Here is a 24,203-nt window from a genome sequence, read left to right on the forward strand (position 1 = left end):
GCAAGCTTCTTCATCTCCCAGTACCTACTGCAACCTACATCCTTCTGAATCTGTTTAGTGTATTCATCTCTTGGTCTCCCTCTACTATTTTTACCCTCCACGCTGCCCTCCAATACTAAATTGGTGATCGCTTGATGCCTCAGAAAATGCCCTACCAACCGATACCTTCTTCTAGTCAAGTTGTGCCCCAAATTTCTCTTCTCCACAATTCTATTCAATACCTCCTCATTAGTTATGTGATCTAATCTTCAGCATTCTTCTGTAGCACCACATTTTGAAAGCTTCCATTCTCTTCTTGTCTAAACTATTTATCGTCCACGTTTCACTTCCATGCATGGCTACACTCCATACAAATACTTTCAGAAACGACTTCCTGACACTTAATCCTATACTCGATGTTAACAAATTTCTCTTCTTCAGAAACGCTTTCCTTGCCATTGCCAGTCGACATTTAATATCCTCTCCACTTCGACCATCATCGGTTACTTTGCTCCCCAAATAGCAAAACTCATTTACTGCTTTAAACCTCTCATTTCCTAATCTAATTCCCTCAGCATTACCCGTTTTAATTCGACTACATTCCATTGTCCTCGTTTTGCTTCTGTTGATGTTCATCTTATATCCTCCTTTCAAGACATTGACCATTCCGTTCAGCTGCTCTTCCAGGTCCTTTGCTGTCTCTGACAGAATTACAATGTCATTGGTGAACCTCAAAGTTTTTATTTCTTCTTCATGGATTTTAATTCCAACTCCGAGTTTTTCTTTTGTTTCCTTTACTGCTTGCTCAATATACAGATTGAATAACATCGGGGAGGGGCTACAACCCTGTCTCACTCCCTTCCCAACCACTGCTTCCCTTTCATGTCCCTCGACTCTTATAACTGCCATATCGTTTCTGTACAAATTGTAAAGAGCCTTTCGCTCCCTGTATTTGACCCCTGCCATCTTCAGAATTTGAAAGAGTATTCCAGTCAACATTGTCAAAAGCTTTCTCTAAGTCTACAAATGCTAGAAACGTAGGTTTGTCTTTCCTTAATCTATTTTCTAAGATAAGTCATAGGGTCAGCATTGCCTCACGTGTTCGAACATTTCTACGGAATCCAAACTGATCTTCCTCGAGGTCGGCTTCTACCAGTTTTCCCATTCGTCTGTAAATAATTCGTGTAAGTATTTTGCAGCCGTGGCTTATTATACTGATAGTTCGGTAATTTTTCACATCTGTCAACACCTGCTTTCTTTGGGATTGGAATTATTATATTCTTCTTGAAGTCTGAGGGTATCTCCCCTGTATCATACATCTTGCTCACCAGATGGTATAGTTTTGTTAGGCCCTGCTCTCCCAAGGCTGTCAGTAGTTCTAATTGAATGTTTTCTATTCCCGGGGCCTTATTTCGACTCAGGTCTTTCAGTGCTCTGTCAAACTCTTCACGCAGTATCATATCTTCTATTTCATCTTCATCTACGTTCTCTTCCATTTCTATAATATTGTCCTCAAGAACATCGCCCTTGTATGGACCCTCTGTTAACCGATATCGTTAGCAAATTAAACACTTGCTAATAATAGCTAATGAACTAACATTCTGTAAATACATCAATATTATGCGGAAGCAGAGCACACGCTTAGTAAGAGGAATCAAATGAAATCGAACACACATAACATCACGCGTCCAGCAACGTCTTACTATACCAAGAGCGATCAGAATCACAGTTAACTAAGCGCTCTTAGTAATTAGTGCACATAACTGGGTGTCTTGATGCTGCGGTGATTTTGCGAAGATGTCAAACCATCAGTTCGCAAGATCTCATCAGCGTGTCCCTCCAAGGAAAGGGCACATCCAAAGCTCACGAGGTTGAAGGCGAATGTACAGCACCGGCCGACTAACGCCCCCTCCAGTATAACCACGTGATAACCGCCGCCCGGCCTCAGCGACGTCGCCTTCGCTTCTGCCCGCCAGCCAATCGCCGACTCGCGCATCGCCGTATTCCGTTCTCAAAGCGTTGTTCCCATGGAGGTAAATATAAGAGGAGTTGTCATGACGTCACAAACTTGAAGCCGACGCAAGTGCATATCCACCATGTTAGCTACCCCAAAACATTCGCTTCTGGTGGTTTGATTCCGTGTAGTCGTGAAGTGTTTTGATAAAAAATGCTTGTGTCGCTTACGGGTGTACTAATCGTTCTGATTGTAGTCTAAAGTTTAAACAAATCACATTTCATTCGTAAGTGGACTTATTTAAGCGCTATTTCTTTATATATATTTGAAATTCTGATGCACTGTAAAGTCTTACAGTATGGTTTTATTTCTGTGATTTGACTTTAGATTTCCTATCAATCCAACGCAAAGAGCTCTCTGGAGGTGAGCAATACACTTGGTTTTCATTGTGTGGTTATTCCCAAGTAACTGAAAAGTCTTGGCAAGAAATATCCTGGAAATGAGGACTCATGTTTTAAAATGCAATAATTTAATATTAAAGTAATGTAACTACATGTAGTTAATTATATCTTAAGTAAAATGTGTGGCACGCCTGTTACAGTGCTTAAATTGTAAGTACTTAAAGGGTTACATATTTGTTAATGCAAAGTTCCCTATCTAAGTCCAGTCTAGTTAGATCATTACATTAATCACTGTGTTGTCCTGTTACCCTGTCAATTGCTGTTATTTGCCACACTGAATGTCACTCGGTAAGTACAATTTAAAAACAGAGCAGATGTATAAACTACAATGGGCCTGACAATCTTAAATTCAGTTCTTTTCCTTCGTAATTTAACGAATCTTTCACTTTGTTGACATGACAGCTGGCTTGTTTATATCATCCCTGCATACATCTATGGGACACCAAAGGAAATAACGTAAGTTTCTTGCAAACTTGAACATATAAAATTTTGATTTGACTTGAAAATGCAACGAATACAAATCGATACCTCTAAACTATCAATCATTGCTTTTGGAGTTCTGGCTTTATCAGTTATCGACACAAGCACAATGAAAGTAAATAGAAATGGATTACGAAAGCACGCTTTTCATAGCACATACTTCTCGGTTTTTCGAAGTGTGTAAACAAAAAGGAATTACGGTACTGAGGCCAGAAGCGTCATATTTTTGTGTCGTATTACTGTATCGAATACTCATTTAAGATCAGAAAAACGTTTGAAGTTGCATTCCTTATGCTGTGCTGTTCACTAAAACAGTGTAACATTTACTATATAAAACAAATATCGCGTGCACACGACACAAATAACGAACAAGAAGCAATTTTAAACACTCGTCTACTAATATTGAGAGGGATCCGAGATGCTGGCAGGCCCCGTCCACTGGCTACAAAACAACGTACAGCGTAAGTCTGTCGCCATCTCCCCTTCTTCTACCTCCATGGTTGTTCCCCCTACTCAGGGTCGGCACTCGCTTGTATCCCTACCCAGCCCAGGCCACAAGACAAACCTCTGTACTAGGACATCGATCTTACTCATGTCAGAGATACTACAGGCGCCGGTCCCGCCACGGCTCCCCGCGCTCAGGTCTCTAGCATCTGGTAACTGATGCAAAAATGCAACTTTACTGTAGTCCACGCACCCTCACATTGACGATGCGACGCAGAGATTGCGTCGCAATTGCATACTACAACATCCTTGACGACGTATCTTAAAGAGACTAATACCACGCTCAGGTCTCTAGCTTGTAACTGACGCACCACTGGCACTTTACAATAATCCCCACACCCTCACACTGACGAGGCAAAACGGAAATTGAGTCGCGATTGCATACTAAACGCTCCCTGCCTACGGATCTCCAAGCGGCTATACAGCCCTAAGGTCTCTAGCAGCTTCTAACTGATGCCCAGCTGCCACTCTACTGTAGTCACCACACCATCGCACTGACGATGCGACACAGAAATTGCTTCACGATTGTATACTACAGGCTTCCTGCGGACGTATTTCTAAGAGAGTAATACCGTCCTCAGGTCTCTAGTAGCTTGTAACTGATGCACCTTTGGAACTTTACTATAGTCATCGCATCATCACGATGATGATGTGACACAGAAATAGCATCGCAATTGCATACCACAGGCTCCCTGCCGACGTATCTGCAAGAGGCTAATACTTCCCTCAGGTCTCAAGTAACTTAAAAGAGATGTACCGCTACCACTTTACAATAGTCCCGCACCCTCACACTGAAGATGCGACACGGAAATTGATTCGCATTTGCATACTACAGGCTCCCTCCCGCCGTATTTCCAAGAGACCAATACTACCCTCATGATTCTAGTAGCTTGTAACTGATGCACCTTCGCAACTTTACTGTAGTCATCGCATCCTCACACTGATGATGTAACACAGAAATTGCTTCGCAATTCCATACCACAGGCTCCCGGCCGACATACCTCCAAGAGAATAATACCGCCATCAGGTCTCTAGTAACTTGTAACTGATGCACCGCTGCCACTTCACTGTAATAACCACACCCTCACACTGCCAAAGCGACAAAGAAATAGCTTCACGACTGCATACTAAAGGCTCCTTGCCGAAGTATATACAAGAGACGAATACCACCCTCAGGTCTCTATTAGCTTATAAATGATACACCGCTGCCACTTTACTGTAGTCCCCACAACCTCACACTGCCGATACGACACAGGAAATGTATCACAATTGCATACTAGAGGCCCCCGGCCAAGGTGTCTCCAACTGACCGCCTGATGTCTCTAGTAGCTTGTACCTGATGTAACGTCGCCCCTTTACTGTAGTCTCGCACCCTCAAAATGACGACGCGTCACAGAAATCGCTTCGCAGTTGCATACTACAGCCTCCCTTCCAACGTATCTCCAAGAGACTAATACCACCCTCAGGTCTCTAAAAACTTGGAACTGAATCACAGCTGCCACTTTACTGTAGTCCCAGCACCCCCACATAGAAGATGCGAACTCAAATTGCATATTTCAGGCCCCCTACCAACACATCTCAAAGAGTTTAATACCACCGCCAAGCCACTAGTAGCCTGTAACTGATGCACTGCTGCCTGGTCACTGTGGTCCCCGCACTCTAGAAGTGATCATGTGACGGAAATTGCTTTGCGGTTGCATACTACAGCCTCCCAGATGAAGTATCTGTAAGAGAATAATACCGCCCTCAGGTCTCTAATAGCTTGTAATAAATGCAGCGCTCCCTCTTTACTCTGATCCCAGCACCCTCACACTGACGATGGCGGCACGGATATTGCTTTGCGATGGCATAGTACGTGCTCCCTGCTGATGTATCTGCTTTAGACTAATAGGGCACTCAGATATCTAGTAGTTGTAACTGATTTAGCGCTGCCACTATGTAGTAGTCTAGGCACCCTCACACATACTTTGAGGCACAGAAATTGATTTCCATTGCTTACTATACTTTCCCTCCCTTCGATACTCCAACAGACCAATACTGCCCAAAGGTCTCTAGTATATTATAACTGACGTATCACTGCCACTTTACTCTAGCCCCATTCCCTCACACTGACGATGCAACACAGAAATTTATTAGCGAATGCTTATCACATGCTCCCTGCCAACGTATCTCAAAAAAGATTTAAACCACCCTCAAGCCTCTAGTAGAATGTAACTAATGCACTGCTGTGTGCTTACTGTGGTCCCCACACTCTAACAGTGATGATGTGACACAGAAGTCACTTTGCAGTTGCATACCTCAGGGTCCCTACCGACATATCTTCCAAGCACCAATACCTCCCTCTGGTCTCTAGTAGCTCTATACTATACTCCCCACACCCTCACACTAATGCTGCGACTCAGAAAATTCTTCGTGATTGTATTTTACATGCTCAGTGCTGACGTATCTCAGATGGAATAATACCATACTCAGGTCTCCAGTAGCTTGTAACTAACGTACCGCTGCACTTTACTGTAGGCAAAGTACAGTAAAAAAGACATTGCGACACAGAAATTGCTTTGGAAATGCATACTAATAGCTCCCTGCCGACGTATCTAGAAGACACTAATACCGGCCTCAGATTTCAGGTAGCCTGTAACTGACGCACTGCTGCCATTTTACTAAAGTCCTCGTAACCTGACACTAATGATGCGACACACAAATTGCTTCGTGATTATATACTACAGGTTACCTGTCGACGTATCTCCAAGAACCTGTTACCACACTCAGGTTTCTAGATGCGCCACTGCCACTTTACTGTAGTCCTCGCACATTCACACTAATGATGCGAACCAGAAATTTCTTTCTGTTTCATTCTACAGGCTCCCTGCTGACTTATCTCTGATGGAATAATGCTGTACTGAACAATACTGTGCTCAGGTCTCTAGTAGCTTGGATCTGATGCAACGCTGCCACATTGCTGTAGTCCCCGCACCCTCACACTGAAGATGCGACAGAGAAATTGCTCCGTGATCTCACAATACTGTAGTCAGGTCTCTAGTAGCTTGTAACTAATGCACTGCTGCCACTTTACTCTAGCCAACATAAGCTAACAAATACATTGCGTCACAGAAACTTCTTCAGAATTGATTCTCCAAGTTCCCTGCTGGCGGAACGCTTAGAGCCTAATACCACCCTCAGGTTTCAGGTAGCCTGAAACTGATGCACCATAGCCACATTACTGTAGTCCTTGCAACCTCACAATAACGATACAACACAGAAATTCCTTCATGATTACATACTACGGGTTGCCTGCCGACGTATCTCCAAGAGTTTTATACTGCCCTCAGGTGTCTAGTAGCTTGTAACTAATGAACCGTTACCACTTTACAGTAGCCCCCGGGCCCTCCCACTGACGATGAGTAACAGAAATCACTCACAATTGCATAATAAATACTCCTGCTGACGTATCTCCAAGAGACTAATACCATCCTCAGATCTCTAGTAGCTTGTAAATTATGCAACGCTACCACTTTACTCTAGTTCCCACACCCCCGCAACGATGGCGCCACACAGAAATTGATTCGTGATTGCATACTACATGCTGGCTGCACACATATTTTCAAGAAATTAATACCACCATCAAGGCTCTAGTAGCTTATAAATGATTCACCGCTGCGACTTTACTGTAGTACCTGCACCCTCACACTGACGATCCGACAGCGAAGTAGCCTTCCGATTGCATACTACATTCACCCTGCCAACGTATCTCCAAGAGAATTATACCGCCCTTAGGTGTCTATTAACTTGCAACTGTTGCACCACTACCACTTTAATGTAGACCGCACAACCGTACACTAACGATGCGATGCAGAAATTGATTCGCGATTGCTTACTACAAGCTCTTTGCCGACTATCCTACAAGAGACTAAAACCACCTTCAAGTTTCAAGCAGCTTTTAAATGATGCAACGCTGCCACTTTACTGTAGTCCCTGCATCCTCTCAGTGATGATGCGACACAGAAATTGAGTCACGACTGCAGACTACAGACTCCCTTCCGGCGTATCTACAAGATCTATTCCACCCTCAAGTCTCTAGTAGCTTGCACCCTCACAGTCGTCATTCGACGCAGATATTGCTTGGCGATTGCATACCACAGGCTCCCTGCCAACGTATCTCCAAGATACTAATACCAACTCACGTCTTTACTAGCTTGTAAGTGGCGCACCACTGCACTGTGGTCTCCACACCGTCACATAGACATTGTGACACAGAAATTCCTTCGCGACTGCATAGTAAATGTTCCCTGCCGGCGTATCTCGAAGAGACTAATGCAGCCCTCAGTTCTGTAGTTGCTTGTAACTGATGCACCTCTGCCAGTTTACTGTACTCCCCGCACCCTCACACACTACAGGCTCCCTGCCGATGAATCTTGAGTTACTTAATTCCTTTGGCTCCTATGGAGGTATAGGGCATCCACGAGAACTCGCCATCCGTCTCTGTCTTTGGCCATTTGCCTCAATTCTACCCAGGTCTTACCAACTCTTTTTGCTTCTCCTTCCACTGTCCTCTTCCGTGTGCCCCTAGGTCTTCCTCTCTTCCTTGTTCCCTGCGGATCCCATTCCAATGCTTCCTTGCCGTTGGCTCCATCTGGTTTTCTCAAGGTGTGCCCCAACCAACCAGACTTTCTCTCCTGTATCTGGTCTTCTATAGGTATCTGGTGAATCTTTGTAACTGGTATGTTCTCGTTTTATCCCTTTTTCCAGCTTTCACTGGTGTACAGAAGGACAGCCTTCACATTTGTATTAGAAATACGGATTTTTTTTGTTTTGTTCGTGATATTTCTATTTGTCAATATTGGATACAATTGTATGAAGGCAGCATTTGCCTTTTAATGTGGTTTTTCACGTCATCTCTAGCTCCACCATCATCTGTCACCATACTACCCAGATACAGGAATGAGTTGCCAGTTTCCAACAGCTGCTCCCCTATTAACAGTGGCACCTTCATGTTCTCTGAATTTACTCTCATTTCCGTTGTTTTGCCTGTATTTATCTTGAGGCCAGCAGTCTTTGCTTCTTCTTCCAGCAAGTTTAATTTAGCCTGAATACCAGCCAGCCTTTGAGCTAATAAAACTACACTCCTGGAAATTGAAATAAGAACACCGTGAATTCATTGTCCCAGGAAGGGGAAACTTTATTGACACATTCCTGGGGTCAGATACATCACATGATCACACTGACAGAACAACAGGCACATAGACACAGGCAACAGAGCATGCATAATGTCGGCACTAGTATAGTGTATATCCACCTTTCGCAGCAATGCAGGCTGCTATTCTCCCATGGAGACGATCGTAGAGATGCTGGATGTAGTCCTGTGGAACGGCTTGCCATGCCATTTCCACCTGGCGCCTCAGTTGGACCAGTGTTCGTGCTGGACGTGCAGACCGCGTGAGACGACGCTTCATCCAGTCCCAAACATGCTCAATGGGGGACAGATCCGGAGATCTTGCTGGCCAGGGTAGTTGACTTACACCTTCTAGAGCACGTTGGGTGGCACAGGATACATGCGGACGTGCATTGTCCTGTTGGAACACCAAGTTCCCTTGCCGGTCTAGGAATGGTAGAACGATGGGTTCGATGACGGTTTGGATGTACCGTGCACTATTCAGTGTCCCCTCGACGATCACCAGAGGTGTACGGCCAGTGTAGGAGATCGCTCCCCACACCATGATGCCGGGTGTTGGCCCTGTGTGCCTCGGTCGTATGCAGTCCTGATTGTGGCGCTCACCTGCACGGCGCCAAACACGCATACGACCATCATTGGCACCAAGGCAGAAGCGACTCTCATCGCTGAAGACGACACGTCTCCATTCGTCCCTCCATTCACGCCTGTCACGACACCACTGGAGGCAGGCTGCACGATGTTGGGGCGTGAGCGAAAGACGGCCTAACGGTGTGCGGGACCGTAGCCCAGCTTCATGGAGAAGGTTGCGAATGGTCCTCGCCGATACCCCAGAAGCAACAGTGTCCCTAATTTGCTGGGAGGTGGCAGTGCGGTCCCCTACGGCACTGCGTAGGATCCTACGGTCTTGGCGTGCATCCGTGCGTCGCTGCGGTCCGGTCCCAGGTCGACGGGCACGTGCACCTTCCGCCGACCACTGGCGACAACATCGATTTACTGTGGAGACCTCACGCCCCACGTGTTGAGCAATCCGGCGGTACGTCCACCCGGCCTCCCGCATGCCCACTATACGCCCTCGCTCAAAGTCCGTCAACTGCACATACGGTTCACGTCCACGCTGTCGCGGCATGCTACCAGTGTTAAAGACTGCGATGGAGCTCCGTATGCCACGGCACACTGGTTGACACTGACGGCGGCGGTGCACAAATGCTGCACAGCTAGCGCCATTCGATGGCCAACACCGCGGTTCCTGGTGTGTCCGCTGTACCGTGCGTGTGGTCATTGCTTGTACAGCCCTCTCGCAGTGTCCGGAGCAAGTATGGTGGGTCTGACACACCAGTGTCAATGTGTTCTTTTTTTTCCATTTCCAGAAATGTGTGTCATTTGCAACATCCAAATCCTCCAAGCGTTCATGGATCCCCCACAGGAGTCGTCGTCTCGTGCTTGCTATGACTTCTCATAACTGAGTCTAGAACAAGTAGAAAATGTGTTGGTGATAAAATGGAACCCTGTGGGACTCCAGTTACTTTTATGGGCTCTGTCATATTTCCCTTGTGGAGTACGCAACATATAGATCTTTTATGATGTTTAAGATCTTCTGTGGTATGTCACACTTCCGCAACATCTACCAGAGCACTTTGTGTTACACAAAACTGAAGGCCTTTTGAAAATCAATGAATGCCAGCTACATGGTTACTTGGAATTCTTTGCTTTGCTCTGAAATGATCCTAAGAGTGTTAATAAGATCAACACAACTGCGTTGTGCCCTAAAACCGGCCTGTTCTTTATGCAGTCGCTTTCCAAGAGACACTTTAATTCCGTTTAAAATAATTCTGGCAAAGACCTTACTGGGCACTGACTGCAATGTAATTCCACACCAGTTGTTGCAGTCTGACAAATTTCCCTTTTTGGAAGCTTTACCATCACACGATTTTTCCACTCTTTTGGAGATTTCTCTTCAAGCCAAATATGCTTCAGCAAGGGATGGGGCATTTTAACAGTACTTTGAATATTGTCTAGGCCTGGAGCCTTTGTATTCTTCAGTGTTTTCAAAGCCATCCTAATTTCGTCCATTGTGGGGCACTGCAAATTTATATCTTGATCTTCTTCGACTTCCTCTGGAACATCTCTTACCTGTTCCTCTTGGTTGTCTTCACAATTTAACAGCTCCTTCAAGTGCTCCTCCCATCTCTGTAGCTGTGCCTGTTGAGTTGTAAGCATCACCCCATCCTTGTTCTTAACTGGTCCTTCGCGTCTGAAGTTCTTCATTGACAACTGTTATTTTGTAGAGCTCTTTCATATTTCCTTGTCTTGCTGCCACTTCTGGTAATTTTGCTTGCTCTTTATCCATTTCCTTTTATCTCGGCGTAGCCATATTTTCACTTTTTTGTTCGCCTCCGTGTATTCTTTATGCGCTTCACTCTTCTGCGCTCTTGTCTTACAAAGATTTAACTTAAGTTTTTGTTTTTTCCTGTGGCTGTTTTCATGTAGCACCAGAGATCCATTCCTTCCTTTGATGTGCCTTATATCCTAAGTTTTTTTCTCCCACATCTAAACAACTGTCTTTGATTTTTTGCCAACATGTTTCAACTCCCTCTTCCATAAAGTTTTCTTCAGAGAGGAAATGGAATCTGTTTTGTAGTTCAATGGCAAATGTTTATTTGATCTGTTGGTCTTTAAACCTTGACACATCCATTTTCTTGCACCTGTGATTGAGCTTGGTTCTATTTGCCATTATCTTCAGTCTTAATTCCGCCAAAACTAGGTGGTGGTCACTTCCAGCGTCTGCTTCTCTTCTATTTCTCACATCTAACAGAAAGTGAAGAATCTAGAAGATCTAATACTACCCTCAGGCCTATACTAGTTTGTAACTGACGCACCGCTGCCGCTTCACAGGCAATCGCTTTCCCCTCACAGCGAAGATACGAGACAGAAATTTCTTACGATTTCATACTACAGACACAGTGCTGATGTGTCTCCAAGAGAATAATTCTGCACTCAGGTCTACACTAGCTGGAACCTAATGCACCACTGCCACTTTCCTGTAATCCCCGCACCCATACACTCACGATGCAAACCAGAAATTGCTTCGTGATTGCATAATACAGTGTAGATGCCGACGAATCTCCAAGAGATTAATACCACCAATATTTTTCTACTAGCTTGTAACTGATTCGCCAGTGCCACTTAACTGTACTAACCACACCCTCACAGTGACGAAGTGACACAGATATTGCTGCATGATTGCATACTGCAAGCTCCCTGCTGGCGTACCTCCAAATGACTAATACCGCACTCACGTTTCTATTATCTTGTAACTGATTCACCAGTGCCACTTTACCGTAGTCCCCACACCATCACACTGACGATTCAACACAGAAATTGCTACGTGACTGCATACTAGAGGCTCAATGCCCACCTATCTCCAATAGCCTATTACCACTAATATTTCTCTAGTAGCTTGTAACTGATTCACGAGTGCCACGAAACTGTACTCCCCACACCCTCACACTGACGATGTGGCACACATATTGCTTCAGGATTGCATACTACCGGCTCTCAGCCAACGTATTTCTAAGGGACTAACACCGCTCTGAGGTCTCTAGTAGTTTGTAACTGATTCACAAGTGCCACTTTACCATAGCCCCCACACCATCATATTGACGATACGACACAAATTACTTCATGATTGCATACTACAGGCTCCCAGACAACGTAGTTTCAAAAGACTAACCTCGCCCTGAGGTCATTGCTGGCTTGTAACTGATGCACTGCTAAAAACTTACTGCAGTTCCCGCACCCTCATACTGATGATGGGGCACAGATATTGCTTCGAAATTGCATACTAGAGAGTCTCTGCCAATGTATCTAGAAGAGATAACGCCCTCAAATAGTAAGTAACTAATAACTGAACCAAAACTGCAACTTTTCTGTAGTACTCGTACCATTACACTGACGATGTGACCCATATATAGCTTCGCGATTTCAAACTCTGGGCTTCTCGGCGACATATTTTCAAGAGACTAGTACCACCCTGAGGTTTCTAGTAGCCTATAACTAATGCAACACTGCCACTTTAGTGTAGCCATCGCGCCCTCACACTGATGACGCGACACAGAAATTGCTTTGGAATTGCATACTAAAGCCTTCCTTGCCGACGTATCTCCAAGTGACTAATACCTCCCTCCGGTAGCAAGTAACTAATAACTGATACAACACTGCAACTTTTCTGTAGTCCTCGACAATCACACTGACGATGTGACAGAGATATTGCTTCGTGATTGCATACTACAGGCTCCATGCCCACGTATCTTCGAGAGCCTAATACCACCAATATTTCTCTAGTAGCTTGTAACTGATTCACGAGTGCCACTTTACCATAGCCCCCCACCATCACACTGAGGGTGCGACACAGAAATTGCTTCTTGGAACCATACTACAGGCTCTATGCCCATGTATCTCCAAGACCCCAATACCACCAATACTTCTCTAGTAGCTTGTAACTGATGCACCAGTGCCACTTAACTGTATTATTCACAGCCTTACACTGATGATGTGACACAAATATTTCTTCGCGAACTCATACTACAGGCTCCCAGCCAACATATTTCGAAGAGACTAGCACCGCCCTAAGGTCTCTAGTAGCTTGTAACTGATGCACTGCTACCACCTTACTGCAGTTCCCGCACCCTCAAACTGATGATGGGCGCGCAGATACTGCTTCGAAACTGCATACTACAGCCTCCCTGCAGATGTATCTATCAGAGGCTAATACCGCCCATGAGTAGTAAATAACTAATAACTGAAACAAAATTGCCACTTTTCTGTAGTCCTCGGACCCTCACAGAGACATGACATAGATATAGCTTTGTGACTACATACTACAGGCTCCCTGCCAACATATTTTCAGGAGACTAAGACCACCATGAGGCCTCTAATAGCTTGTAACTGATTCGCCAGAGCCACTTTACCATAGTCCCCACACCATCATACTGACGATGCGACACAGATATTGCTTTGTGTTTGCATACTATAGGCAGCATGCCCACATATCTCCAAGAGCCTAATAACACCAAAATTTCTCTAGTGGCTTATAACTGATTCACCAGTGCCACTTAACTGTGCGACCCACACACTCACACAGACTATGTGACACTGATATAGCATCGCTACTGCATACTACAGTCTCCCACCCAACGTATTTCCATGAGACTAATACCGCCCTGTGGTCTTTATTAGCTTGTAACTGATGCACAGGAACCATCTTACTGCAGTCCCCGCACCCTCACACTGATGACTGGACACAGATATTGCTTTAAAATTGCATACTAGAGCCTCCCTGCCGACGTATCTCCAAGAGACTAATACCGCCCTCAGGTAGCAAGTAACTAATAACTGATCTGACACTGCCACTTTTCTGTAGTCCTCGCACCCTCTCACTGACAATGTGACACAGATATAGCTTTGCAATTGCATACTGGGCATCTTGGCGACGTATTTTCAAGAGACTAATACCGCCCTGATGTCTCTAGGAGCTTGTAACTGATGCAACACTGACAGTTTTTATGTAGTTCTCACACCCTCAGTTTGACAGTGCGACACACAAGTTGCTTCGCGATTGCATACTACAAGCTATATGCCAACGTATATGTTAGAGACTAACAAAAAACTCATGTGTCTAGTACCAGGCAACTGATTCAGCACTGCTTCTTCACCATAAGTCCCACACACTCACATTGGCCATGTGAGACAGAAATTGCTTCCTGATTCCATACTACAAGCTCCCTGCCGACATTTGCCAGAGAGAATTATAAAACCGTAAAATCTCTAGTACCTTGTATCTGATGCACCGATCCCTCTTTACTGTAGTCAGCACTCCCTCACTGTGACGATGCGACACAGAGATTGCTTCACAATTGCAACCTACAGGCTCCCTGGAGACGAATCTCCAAGAGACTAATACTTCCCTCAGTTTCCTAGTAGCCTGTAAATGATGTTCCTCTCCCTCTTTACTGTAGTCCCCACATCCTTACACTGAAGATGCGACACAGTGTTTGCTTCCCGATTGCATCCTACGAGCTCCCTGCTGACGTAAGTCCAAGACATTAATATTACCCTCATGTCTCTACTAGCTTGTAACTTCTGCACCGCTGCCACTTGACTGTAGCCCCCACACCCACACACGGACGATGCAGCACTGAAATTTGTTCGCGATTGCGTACTACAGGCTCCCTGCCGACGTATATGTGAAATAACAGATCGATTCACATTAAGCCAAGGGGAGATGTGGCATCAGTTTATAGGGAACGGAAACTGTACTCTGAACACCAGGGCAGGGCCAACCCCACGTGATTTCAGACAGAGAGGATCGTTATTTGGCTGTAAGGACGAACAGTACCATACAGCACTGCCTGGGATCTGGCATCTAACTTCACATCATCAACTGGACATGTTGTATCATTCCAATTGGTGTACAGAAGGCTTCAGCAGATTGGTGGGGTCAGAGACCTGCTGTATGCGTACCTCTAACATGTCTTCACAGAAAAGAGCACCTAGACTGCAGTCAACATGCCACTTGGATGGGTGAACAATGGGACAATGTTCTTTTCACAGGTGAACCTGAATTGATCTGGAGAGTGATTCTTAATGGATTTGCATCTGGAGGGAACAATAAACATGATTTAGGAAAATAAACATTGTGGAAAAAGATCATAATGGAGGGAGATCCCTAATGGTGTGAGTAGGGATTATGTTGACCACTCGAACACCTCTTCAGAAAATTGTACAGGTTAATTGGCAGTGTTCAGCTGCTATCAGGTATCTTGATGAGACCTTGGGGCCTTGTGTGGTTGTTACAAGGTGCTGCCAACAGATTTCGTACTGATGGACGATAATGCTCGACCTCATGTAGCACAGGTGGTTGGTGCTGCACACATGGTGTGTCCTGCTCCCTCTCCTGATTTGAATCCTATAGAGTGTGTCTGGGATGCACTAGGGGGAAAGGGTGCATCACATCAGCATCCCCAACACCACTACAAGACTTGCAAGCAGCTCTGCAAGAAGACTGAAGGTATGCTCCCTTCAACAGATTGATGTTGTCACATTATACGAGTAGGTGATATGAGGATGAAATAAGACTTTATCTGCAAGAATCCATATATATTATAAAAATAAGTGTGAGAGAACCATCAGCCTATCACAATTCTGGAGAAACTGCGTCATAACTAACGGGATTCATGAAAAACTGACTCCTAATGCATGGTGTTTAAATTTTTTACTTCTGTGCTATTAACTCCATTTGTAATAATGTTCACAGACAGTATCCAAATATGCTGCTAAATGCACCTGCAAGATGGTATCACGGTACAAGGGCTGTTCAATACGTAATGCAACACTTTTTTTCTCGGCCAGTCAGTGTTGAAAAAATGCAGAATTTGATGTGGGATATCATGGAATATTCCTGCTTCAGCCCCTATAGCTTCATGAAGTTTTGGTAGCTGGTAGCACTATACAGTCTTCTACATGGCAAGTTTAACAGAGTTGCGAGGACTGTCATTGAGTTTTGGCAGAAAACCTGAGTTGCAGAATGTCTACAGAGACCTAGCAAAGAAGAAAGACATGGCAAGTCATCAAGCAAGGAGTCTGTCATCACAAAAAGGTCGCACAAACTTGTCCAATCCCTAGTGTGCTGGCCAGCCGTACACAGCTGTGACTCCTGCAATGTTGGGAACACTCTCATTCAAAGAGATTGACAGATCACAATCAGACACCTCACTGTTCAGCTGGATGTTGCTGACACACTCATCCACCTGTTAGGATATTCAAAGCTGTGTGCCCACTGGGTTCCTCACCACCCAACATAAAGAGCATAAAGAGCAACAAAGGACCATCTGTGGGGAATCATTTACATATTATGAGGTTGATCATGACAGGTGATAAAACCTAGATAAATCACTTTGAACTGGAAATAATATGGCAATCTATGGAGTGGCTCCACACCACCTCTCCTACAAAGAAATAGTTCAAAGCCACACCCTCGGCCAGTAAGGTAACGGCATGAATTTTCTGGAGGTTATTCTGTTTGATGTCCTCTCCCATGGTGCAATGATCAACTCTGAAGTGTACTGTGATGCTCCCAGGAAACTTCTTGACTTCCTTCTCCATGATGTCAGATCTCACAAGTGTACGTACCCAAGAGGAGCTCACAAACTTTCACTGTACTGTCCTTCCTCATCTATACTATAACCCGGATCTCGTACCTTCCGACTTCTATCTGTTTGGCCCAATGAAGGATGCACTCCACAAAAAGCAGTACATGGGTAATAGGGGAATTACTGATGTTGACTGGTAGGGTTGTACAATGTGGATATAAAGGCCCTCCCAGTAAGGCAGTGTAAGACCCTCACATTCAATAGAGATTATATGACAGATTATTGTAGCCAAAGAATGGGGAATAATGTGGTGTATTGGAATCCTGAATAAACTCAACTCGCTTTCAGAAGAAAAAAAAAAAAAAGTGTTGAGTTACTTATTGAATGCCCCTCGTACTACACAGTTCAGGAAATATGACATTACAAAAACTGAGATACATGAAAAACTGATACATCATGCAAGACATTTAAATTTATTACTGCTTTGCTATTAACTCTATTCATGACATATTTTGCAGACAGTATCTATCTATGCTGCTGAATGTACCTACACAAATATATCATTGGATGACATAATTCAAGAGACGACATCAAACAGTGAGATGCGAGAAAAAATGCCCCATAATGCATTAAGTTTAATACAGTTCTCCTTTTCTGCTACGACACTACAGTTGAGTACACTTCAGGAAATCTCTGACACTTGGCAAAATTCTTGACAGCTTCCAACTATGATGCGCAAATGCTGTAGGTGAGAACAACAGCTGCCTATAGAACTATAAAGATGCATTGCCATACAGAGGTTTCCAAAATCATATTGTAGATACGCAGAGCAGCTGTACTTTTACATTTGTATATTATGCATATTTTATTCTATGACTGTTTCATAATTTCAAAGGTGTTTTTACTAATATAAGGAAATTAATTATTTCAATATTATACTATAACTGTAATTAACATTTTTTTATTTCTAATAGAAAAGTTGCAAAATGAATACCCAGGAAATGCCAGGTTTGTCAGCTAGTCAACATGTAAATATGCACAGTATCTCATTCATCGGGACCATCCCAAATAAATTTTGTCAAGAAGGAAAATGAAAAATGTATCAAGCAAATGTTATTTAGCTACAAGAAGGACATTAACCAGTATGAGTGCCTTTCTTTTAACTTTGATTGTTATGAACATATGAGCAACAGTACATCTTTTTTAAATAGCATACTACATTTTTTAATTGGAAATCCACTTCCTCTGCTCAAAACTTGCTCAAAAACATGTTCACGCAAATATAAGAATATTAAAAACATAACACGAAATATAATTTTAGAACAGTATCTGAATTATGAGCCAAAGAATTATTAGATTGAAAAATATTTCTTTTCATGATCAGTTAATATTTTACAGTAGGACAGAATAACAGATTACACAGAACAATATAGAGAACATCTTACTGCACTGATAGCTTTACTTTGGTGTTGCTATCACCTGCAATAGTAGGTAGACCCATCGTGACAATTCTGTGCATTTGATTACAATCATGGGTGCTACAATGATGGGTACAGCCACCGTACTGCAGTAATAGGGATAGTGATAATTTTTTTAAATTATATCCAATGATATTACAGTAATAATTCCAACTAACAATAAAAAAAATTTATTGATTAATTTATTAAAGCCACTTGTTTATTTTACTTCAGGGTTTACTCTAAGACAACACGACACTATGGATCTTAATATATCTTGAACATAGCCAACATTAGCTTGTCGATGAATAAAGTTATCGGGAAGTGGTTTTCTCAAGCCTGAAGAATCTACATCTGGCAGCAAGAAGTAAAGCACTTTATAGGTTCCAGTTTGGGTGAAATCAGCTTTCTGCAAAGCCAAACTCACTTCCAACTGTCAAAATTGTGTTCACAACATATTATGAAATAGATAGTTGTTACTCATCATATAGCGGAGATGCTGAGTCGCAGATACACAAAACAAAAAGACTGTCAGCAAGTAAGCTTTCAGCTAAAAAGGCCTTCAGCGGAATCAGACACACACACACAGAAGCCAACTCCCATACACACCACCACAATCTCTGGCTGGCCTTGGCAGCCGTATACTGTGGTCATGTGTGTACAAGTTGGTGTGTGTGTGTGTGCGCGTGTGCGTGTGCGTGTGTGTGCGCGTGTGCGTGTGCGTGTGTGTGCGCGTGTGCGTGTGCGTGTGTGTGCGCGTGCGCGTGCGCGTGTGTGTGCGCGTGCGCGTGTGTGTGCGCGTGCGCGTGCGCGTGTGCGTGATGAAGCCTTCTCTGAGTGAAAGCTTACTTGGACAGTCTGTTTGAAGTGTATCTGTGACTCGGCATCTTTGATATAAGGTGAGTAGCAACTATCCTTTTCGTAATTTGTCATTATTCTATCCTGGATTTTCCACTGTAAATTCTGTTCCAGGTATTGGCGAATTTGCCACCCTCCAGCACCATACATTTGACCAGACCCCACTGGAAATTGGATATGAGCAAGCATGGAGTCTAAGATGCAAACATTAACTTAATTACTGAAAATTTCAGTCTTATGAGCCCATGTACACATCTTTGATGATACTAAAGCACTGGCTGCCTCATGCTTAGTGATGGATGTTTCACCACCATGCCAGGCCAACTGCATGGCAGTTCTATTGTGACCACTGATGGCCACACAGCAGTCAACATGTTAGTACAAACATTTGTTTATTTCAAATTTTTGTGGACTGTGGTCCTAGGGTGCAATCTATACAACCTCTCTGTAAATGTGGCCTTTTGGAGGAACAATATTGGATGAATGAATGCTGGTATTTCTCTAAATGGTACCCCTGCAACCAATAACCTGTGTATGTTCCTGTTGCCTGTCAGTACTTCTGCTATTCGGTGAGTGGTCTCATTAACTCCTGAATATATTTAAATAATCATGTGATGTTTTGTGTGAGAGCAGGGAGGGGACGGAGGTGTCTTCATTCAAATACCTTCTACATCTCTGAGCAATCCTCCTTGTACACACCCAAGATAATTATATGAATCATTAATATATCATTCTGTCATTCTCAGCAAAATCTTGGACCAGTTCATACAAAATTTCATTGTCCTTACAAAAATGTGAAGCCAAGTCTTTCATTGCTTTAGGTTCTGAACAAACAGCTGCTGCCTTCCAGCAACTTGTTTCCATACAAAAAAATGTAATGTACCGGCTGATTTAAAATCTGCATTTCCACTACCTATCGATTGTTTTAGAACCTATATGTTTCTTGCAGCACAATGAAGATTGACTGAGTTTGTCAATCTACCACGATTTGATATTCACAAGACGGAGAAATCATACCTCATCAAATGACAGGATCAGTAGCCCATAAACTGCAAATCAAGATATATATGTGCTTTACAACTTCATAACATATCCTTAGAGGCATGGTCATTTTGTATTTACTTCCAGCTGAAATACTATTCAGTTGTACTTCATGTTTCCTGCAGTTATTACTTTGTGAAACTTTAAAAGAAATACTGATGTCATCTTTTGCTTGATCCCACACACAATTTCAGATTAGGAAAATATTTAATAAATAGAATCAAACTTTTAAAAAATTGATTTTTGATCTTTTATTAAAATCAAAATAAAGTCTCCATATAGAAATATGCATGTACATATTTCACAAACAACTGTGTTTGCAGTAATATCACACTTCAATAACCATAGTTTGCTGTTTGGTATCACCTTAATACATGAACAACAACAATGTGAAAACATACAACACAGACGTGTGTGTTGTATTCAATCACAACTCAGCCTATGAAACACCATTAACATAGTTATTTCTGTATTCTATTGTCCATTAAAAATTGGTCAAATATCACAGTCTCTGAATATCAAATACTCGGCACTGTGTGTCATCGGAAACTGTTACCAGTTCTCGCCCATCCCTGGAACATAAAAAAAAGATAAGACAAAAAATCTGCACTTAAATGAAATGATACATTTATGTGCACTTATACTGTGTGTATATGTGCACCTTTGGTTTGGGATACCTACACAGATACACAAATGTCTAAGATAGAGCTTCGATGTCCACTCAACTGGCCAACTTCTTGATTATTCTGAACATCATATATTCGTACAGAACCATCTAAGCTGCCTAAATATGCTACAGGACTATCCTTCCTCCATACAATAGTTGTTATGCCGCAATCTTGTTTTGAGAATGAACGCAGTGCCTAAAATAAAAAATGGCCCTTAATAAATTTAACTGTTCGAAATTACGCAAAGATGATAAAATTGTAATTAGTATTTATTGTGAATCCTGTAAAAATAAATAAATTATTTAAATGTGTGTAACTGTTACTTATAACAGCTACTTACCTGTCTGCTGACATCCCAAATGAATAGGCAACCATAACAATTTCCTGATATAGCAACTGGAAAAGATGGATTTTTGTAAAATGCAATTGTCTCAACACAAAATTCTGCTGGGTGATCATCATCTGCAGAGTCACCACTTGCACTACCAGAACTGTCCAGCTCCTTGGTGTCAAAAACACTAACTACCTGCAAAGAAAAATCCCCATTACTGGGTCCAGTTTAACACAAATTAATGTACATCATTTCTTAGGGTTAGGGAGTGGTGAGAGGGGGGGGGGGAGGAGAGAGAGAGAGAGAGAGAGAGAGAGAGAGAGAGAGAGAGAAACTAAACATGTTTACATTAGTCTGTAGTATATCTTCAGGCATTAAAAAATGTTGCACAAATGTTTCCGAGATTTTGAGCTCACACACAGAAATTTACCGACCCAACCTCTGCAGAAATCATTGCTTGTCATTTTTATGCCTCTTACTTCTATAGTGTTTTCTGTCTAACTTTCTTCACTTGTGCTAACTTTACAGATGCAGTGAAAGCAGAGACCAAAAACACATTGGTAGAGCAGAAGAAGGGTGTATGCATGTTTGTTGACACTTCCCAGTGATGCTAGGCATATTTTTAGTGAATTCACCAGCCCTGGGACAATGAGACTTCACTTAATTAGTCAGGTGCATCTGCATACTACCACTGAGCAAGACAGCACAGCGGTCAGCACACTGTACTTACATTCAGGAGGATTATGGTTCAAACTCGAGTCCATTCATCCGTGGTTTGCCTAAATCATTTCAGGCAATTGCTGGGATGGTTCCTTTCAAAGAGCATGGCAGACATCCTTCCCCATCCTTCCCTAATCCAAGCTTGTGCGCCATCTCTAATGACCTTGTTGTCAACTAGACGTTAAACACTAATCTCCTCCTCCTCTGCATACTACCTACCTACCCACAAAATTGTTATAGGTATTTTCAACAAGAAAATCTTATGAATAAGTGTCTTGAAGAGGGGGGGGGGGGACATATTTTAGAAGTAAATCAGGAATGTTAGTTTTATTCGTAACAGATGAATAGATTATAAGCATAACAATCCAAGTATTTTCTTTCTGACTTGGTATATTATCACATCACTGTAATCCAAAGATTCAAAACATTAATTAAGACAAAAATGAACAAACTCAATTCAACTCACAAAAACAATTTTAGTACAAAATTTCTTCTATCATTCACATGTTTGCCAACATGAAAATCTGCTTTCAACAACTTAACCACACTTTTTTTTTTTTTTAACTTTTTTACTCTCTCCCGTTACATAGACTTCTTGGTGAAATAAAAGTAGAGTACAATGTCTGAAAACAGATGATACTGTTTACTTACTCTTCCAGTGGCTGTTGTGATGAAAGCTACAATTCCATCCAAATCACCAGACATAATAAGGTTGTCATCATGGAATGCATCTAATGCTGTGACACTACTTCTGTGTGCATCACCGGATTTGATATGTTGTATTACCTTGACTGACTTTATATCAAATACTTTTATTGTTCCTGACTCATACCCCACAACAAACCTTTTTCCTGTAATATTAAAAACAAAATAAATATAAATTATCAGATTACAATCCTATCAAAATTATCAATAAGGTCAGAATTAAAAAAGGGGGGATGAAGAGGGGGGAGAGGAGGGCAGGGAGAGAGGGACGGAGGGATCCTAAGTACAAAGTGTTCATTCCAAGATTTAGAAATTTCATTTTCTTCCTTTTTGTTTGATGCTCTTGTTTATGTGATCCACTTTTTATAAACTGCAAGCAAAGGTTTTTCATACCTCAAAATCTTTTATTTTTACATTATTTATTAAAAAATAAAAGAGTGAACCTTGCCAGTCAGCAAAAGTTGGTAAACCCTTATTTCTCGTCCAGAATAACATACATGAAATCAAATGACTCATCAATAACTACTTTGAAAGGTGTATGGGAAACTGCAAGATTCTTTTTTAAGCTGCAGTACTCCTATGTGGTAACTTTGAAAAATGCAAGGTAACATACAAACTAGTAGCTGATCCAGCTTCATTACTGGACTAGTGGTCTGTTACTACTCTGTACAACCAAATCTACAAAACTGCTGAGTGATCAGCTCTGTTCCTTTTTCCTCTAAATAATCCCATCTAGCATGTAGTCCACTTTTTAGGACTTCAAAAAAATAAATTTTATTATTTAACTTTCTTACCTAATGTCTTACCTGACACCACAGTCATCTAAGGGTGCGAAGTTGGGTATGCCATCTGTCAGTAAATCACGTAAATTTTGTTCTGTGTATTATTGTATTTTAACTGTTTGTGTATCATATTCTCTGAGGCAGAATTTGGGGACCAGTCCAGAATTTGCCCAAAAAAGTGTGGGAAATCATCTTAAAACCACACCCAGGCATGCCATGTACATGGCTGTTAATCTACCGTGCATATTCAGTCGAAGATCAGGCTCATTGCCTTGTCTCACAAATTAGCACACTGCACATTTCACTACACAAGCAGATCATGTACAAGCTACTTCTATATATCTATTTATTTGTCACAGAGATCAAAAAACACTAAAACATAATATAATCAAGCAAGCAAAAGCTAGTACTAATGATTGGGAGCATTTCTCACTTTGTGAATCCAATGTTCATTTGCTGTCAAAAAGTATTTCCATATCACAGGGTGCACTCAAGTTACTGCAAGCCAACAAGTGTTCAGATTGCTTCTATGCTCCAAATTCACAAAGTTCATAGTCACTAATACCGCACATCTTCGAATTAATTTGGCACCTTATCACTTGTGTCTTCAATCTGTGGAGGGTTTTCCAAGCCCCAGGTTGAAGATAGTAGCCTGATGACAGTCTTTCTTTTGCAGCCCATACTCCTTCAGATAACCATAAGTCCGAAACAATGGATGCCAGCGATGTGTTTCTTGCTTTTTCTTTTCAATCTCTGCTACTACCTGTCATCTTACATTTGAAGGGGCTCCTTCCATCACTGGAAAGATCTTATCAATGGGCTGGTTTTAGCACCTTGTGACTGAGTGGCCCATTCAAAGAGCTACAACTTCATTAGCAAGTGCAGAGTTCCTCCAGACTGCAGCTGAGCAACACAGAGCAAAGGTGGATGTGCGGAGGATGCTGGG

At 42.5% G+C, this 24,203-nt stretch overlaps 1 protein-coding gene across 1 annotated transcript in view; it reads right to left on the reverse strand.

Annotated features, from left to right (window-relative positions):
- Positions 1-20,277: 20,277 nt before the first annotated feature.
- Positions 20,278-24,203, reverse strand: part of LOC126336326 (angio-associated migratory cell protein) — a 36,246-nt gene continuing 32,320 nt past the window's right edge. Inside the window, exons 5-8 of the mRNA XM_049999888.1 lie at positions 22,422-22,621; positions 21,060-21,245; positions 20,733-20,914; positions 20,278-20,623 (exon numbers count right to left, since the gene is read on the reverse strand). Coding sequence (XP_049855845.1) covers positions 20,554-20,623; positions 20,733-20,914; positions 21,060-21,245; positions 22,422-22,621 — 638 coding nt within the window. The 3' untranslated portion in view covers positions 20,278-20,553. The remainder of the gene's footprint in view (positions 20,624-20,732; positions 20,915-21,059; positions 21,246-22,421; positions 22,622-24,203) is intronic.

Source organism: Schistocerca gregaria, chromosome 2 (genome assembly GCF_023897955.1).
Source record: "Schistocerca gregaria isolate iqSchGreg1 chromosome 2, iqSchGreg1.2, whole genome shotgun sequence".
Taxonomy (NCBI): Eukaryota; Metazoa; Arthropoda; class Insecta; order Orthoptera; family Acrididae; genus Schistocerca; species Schistocerca gregaria.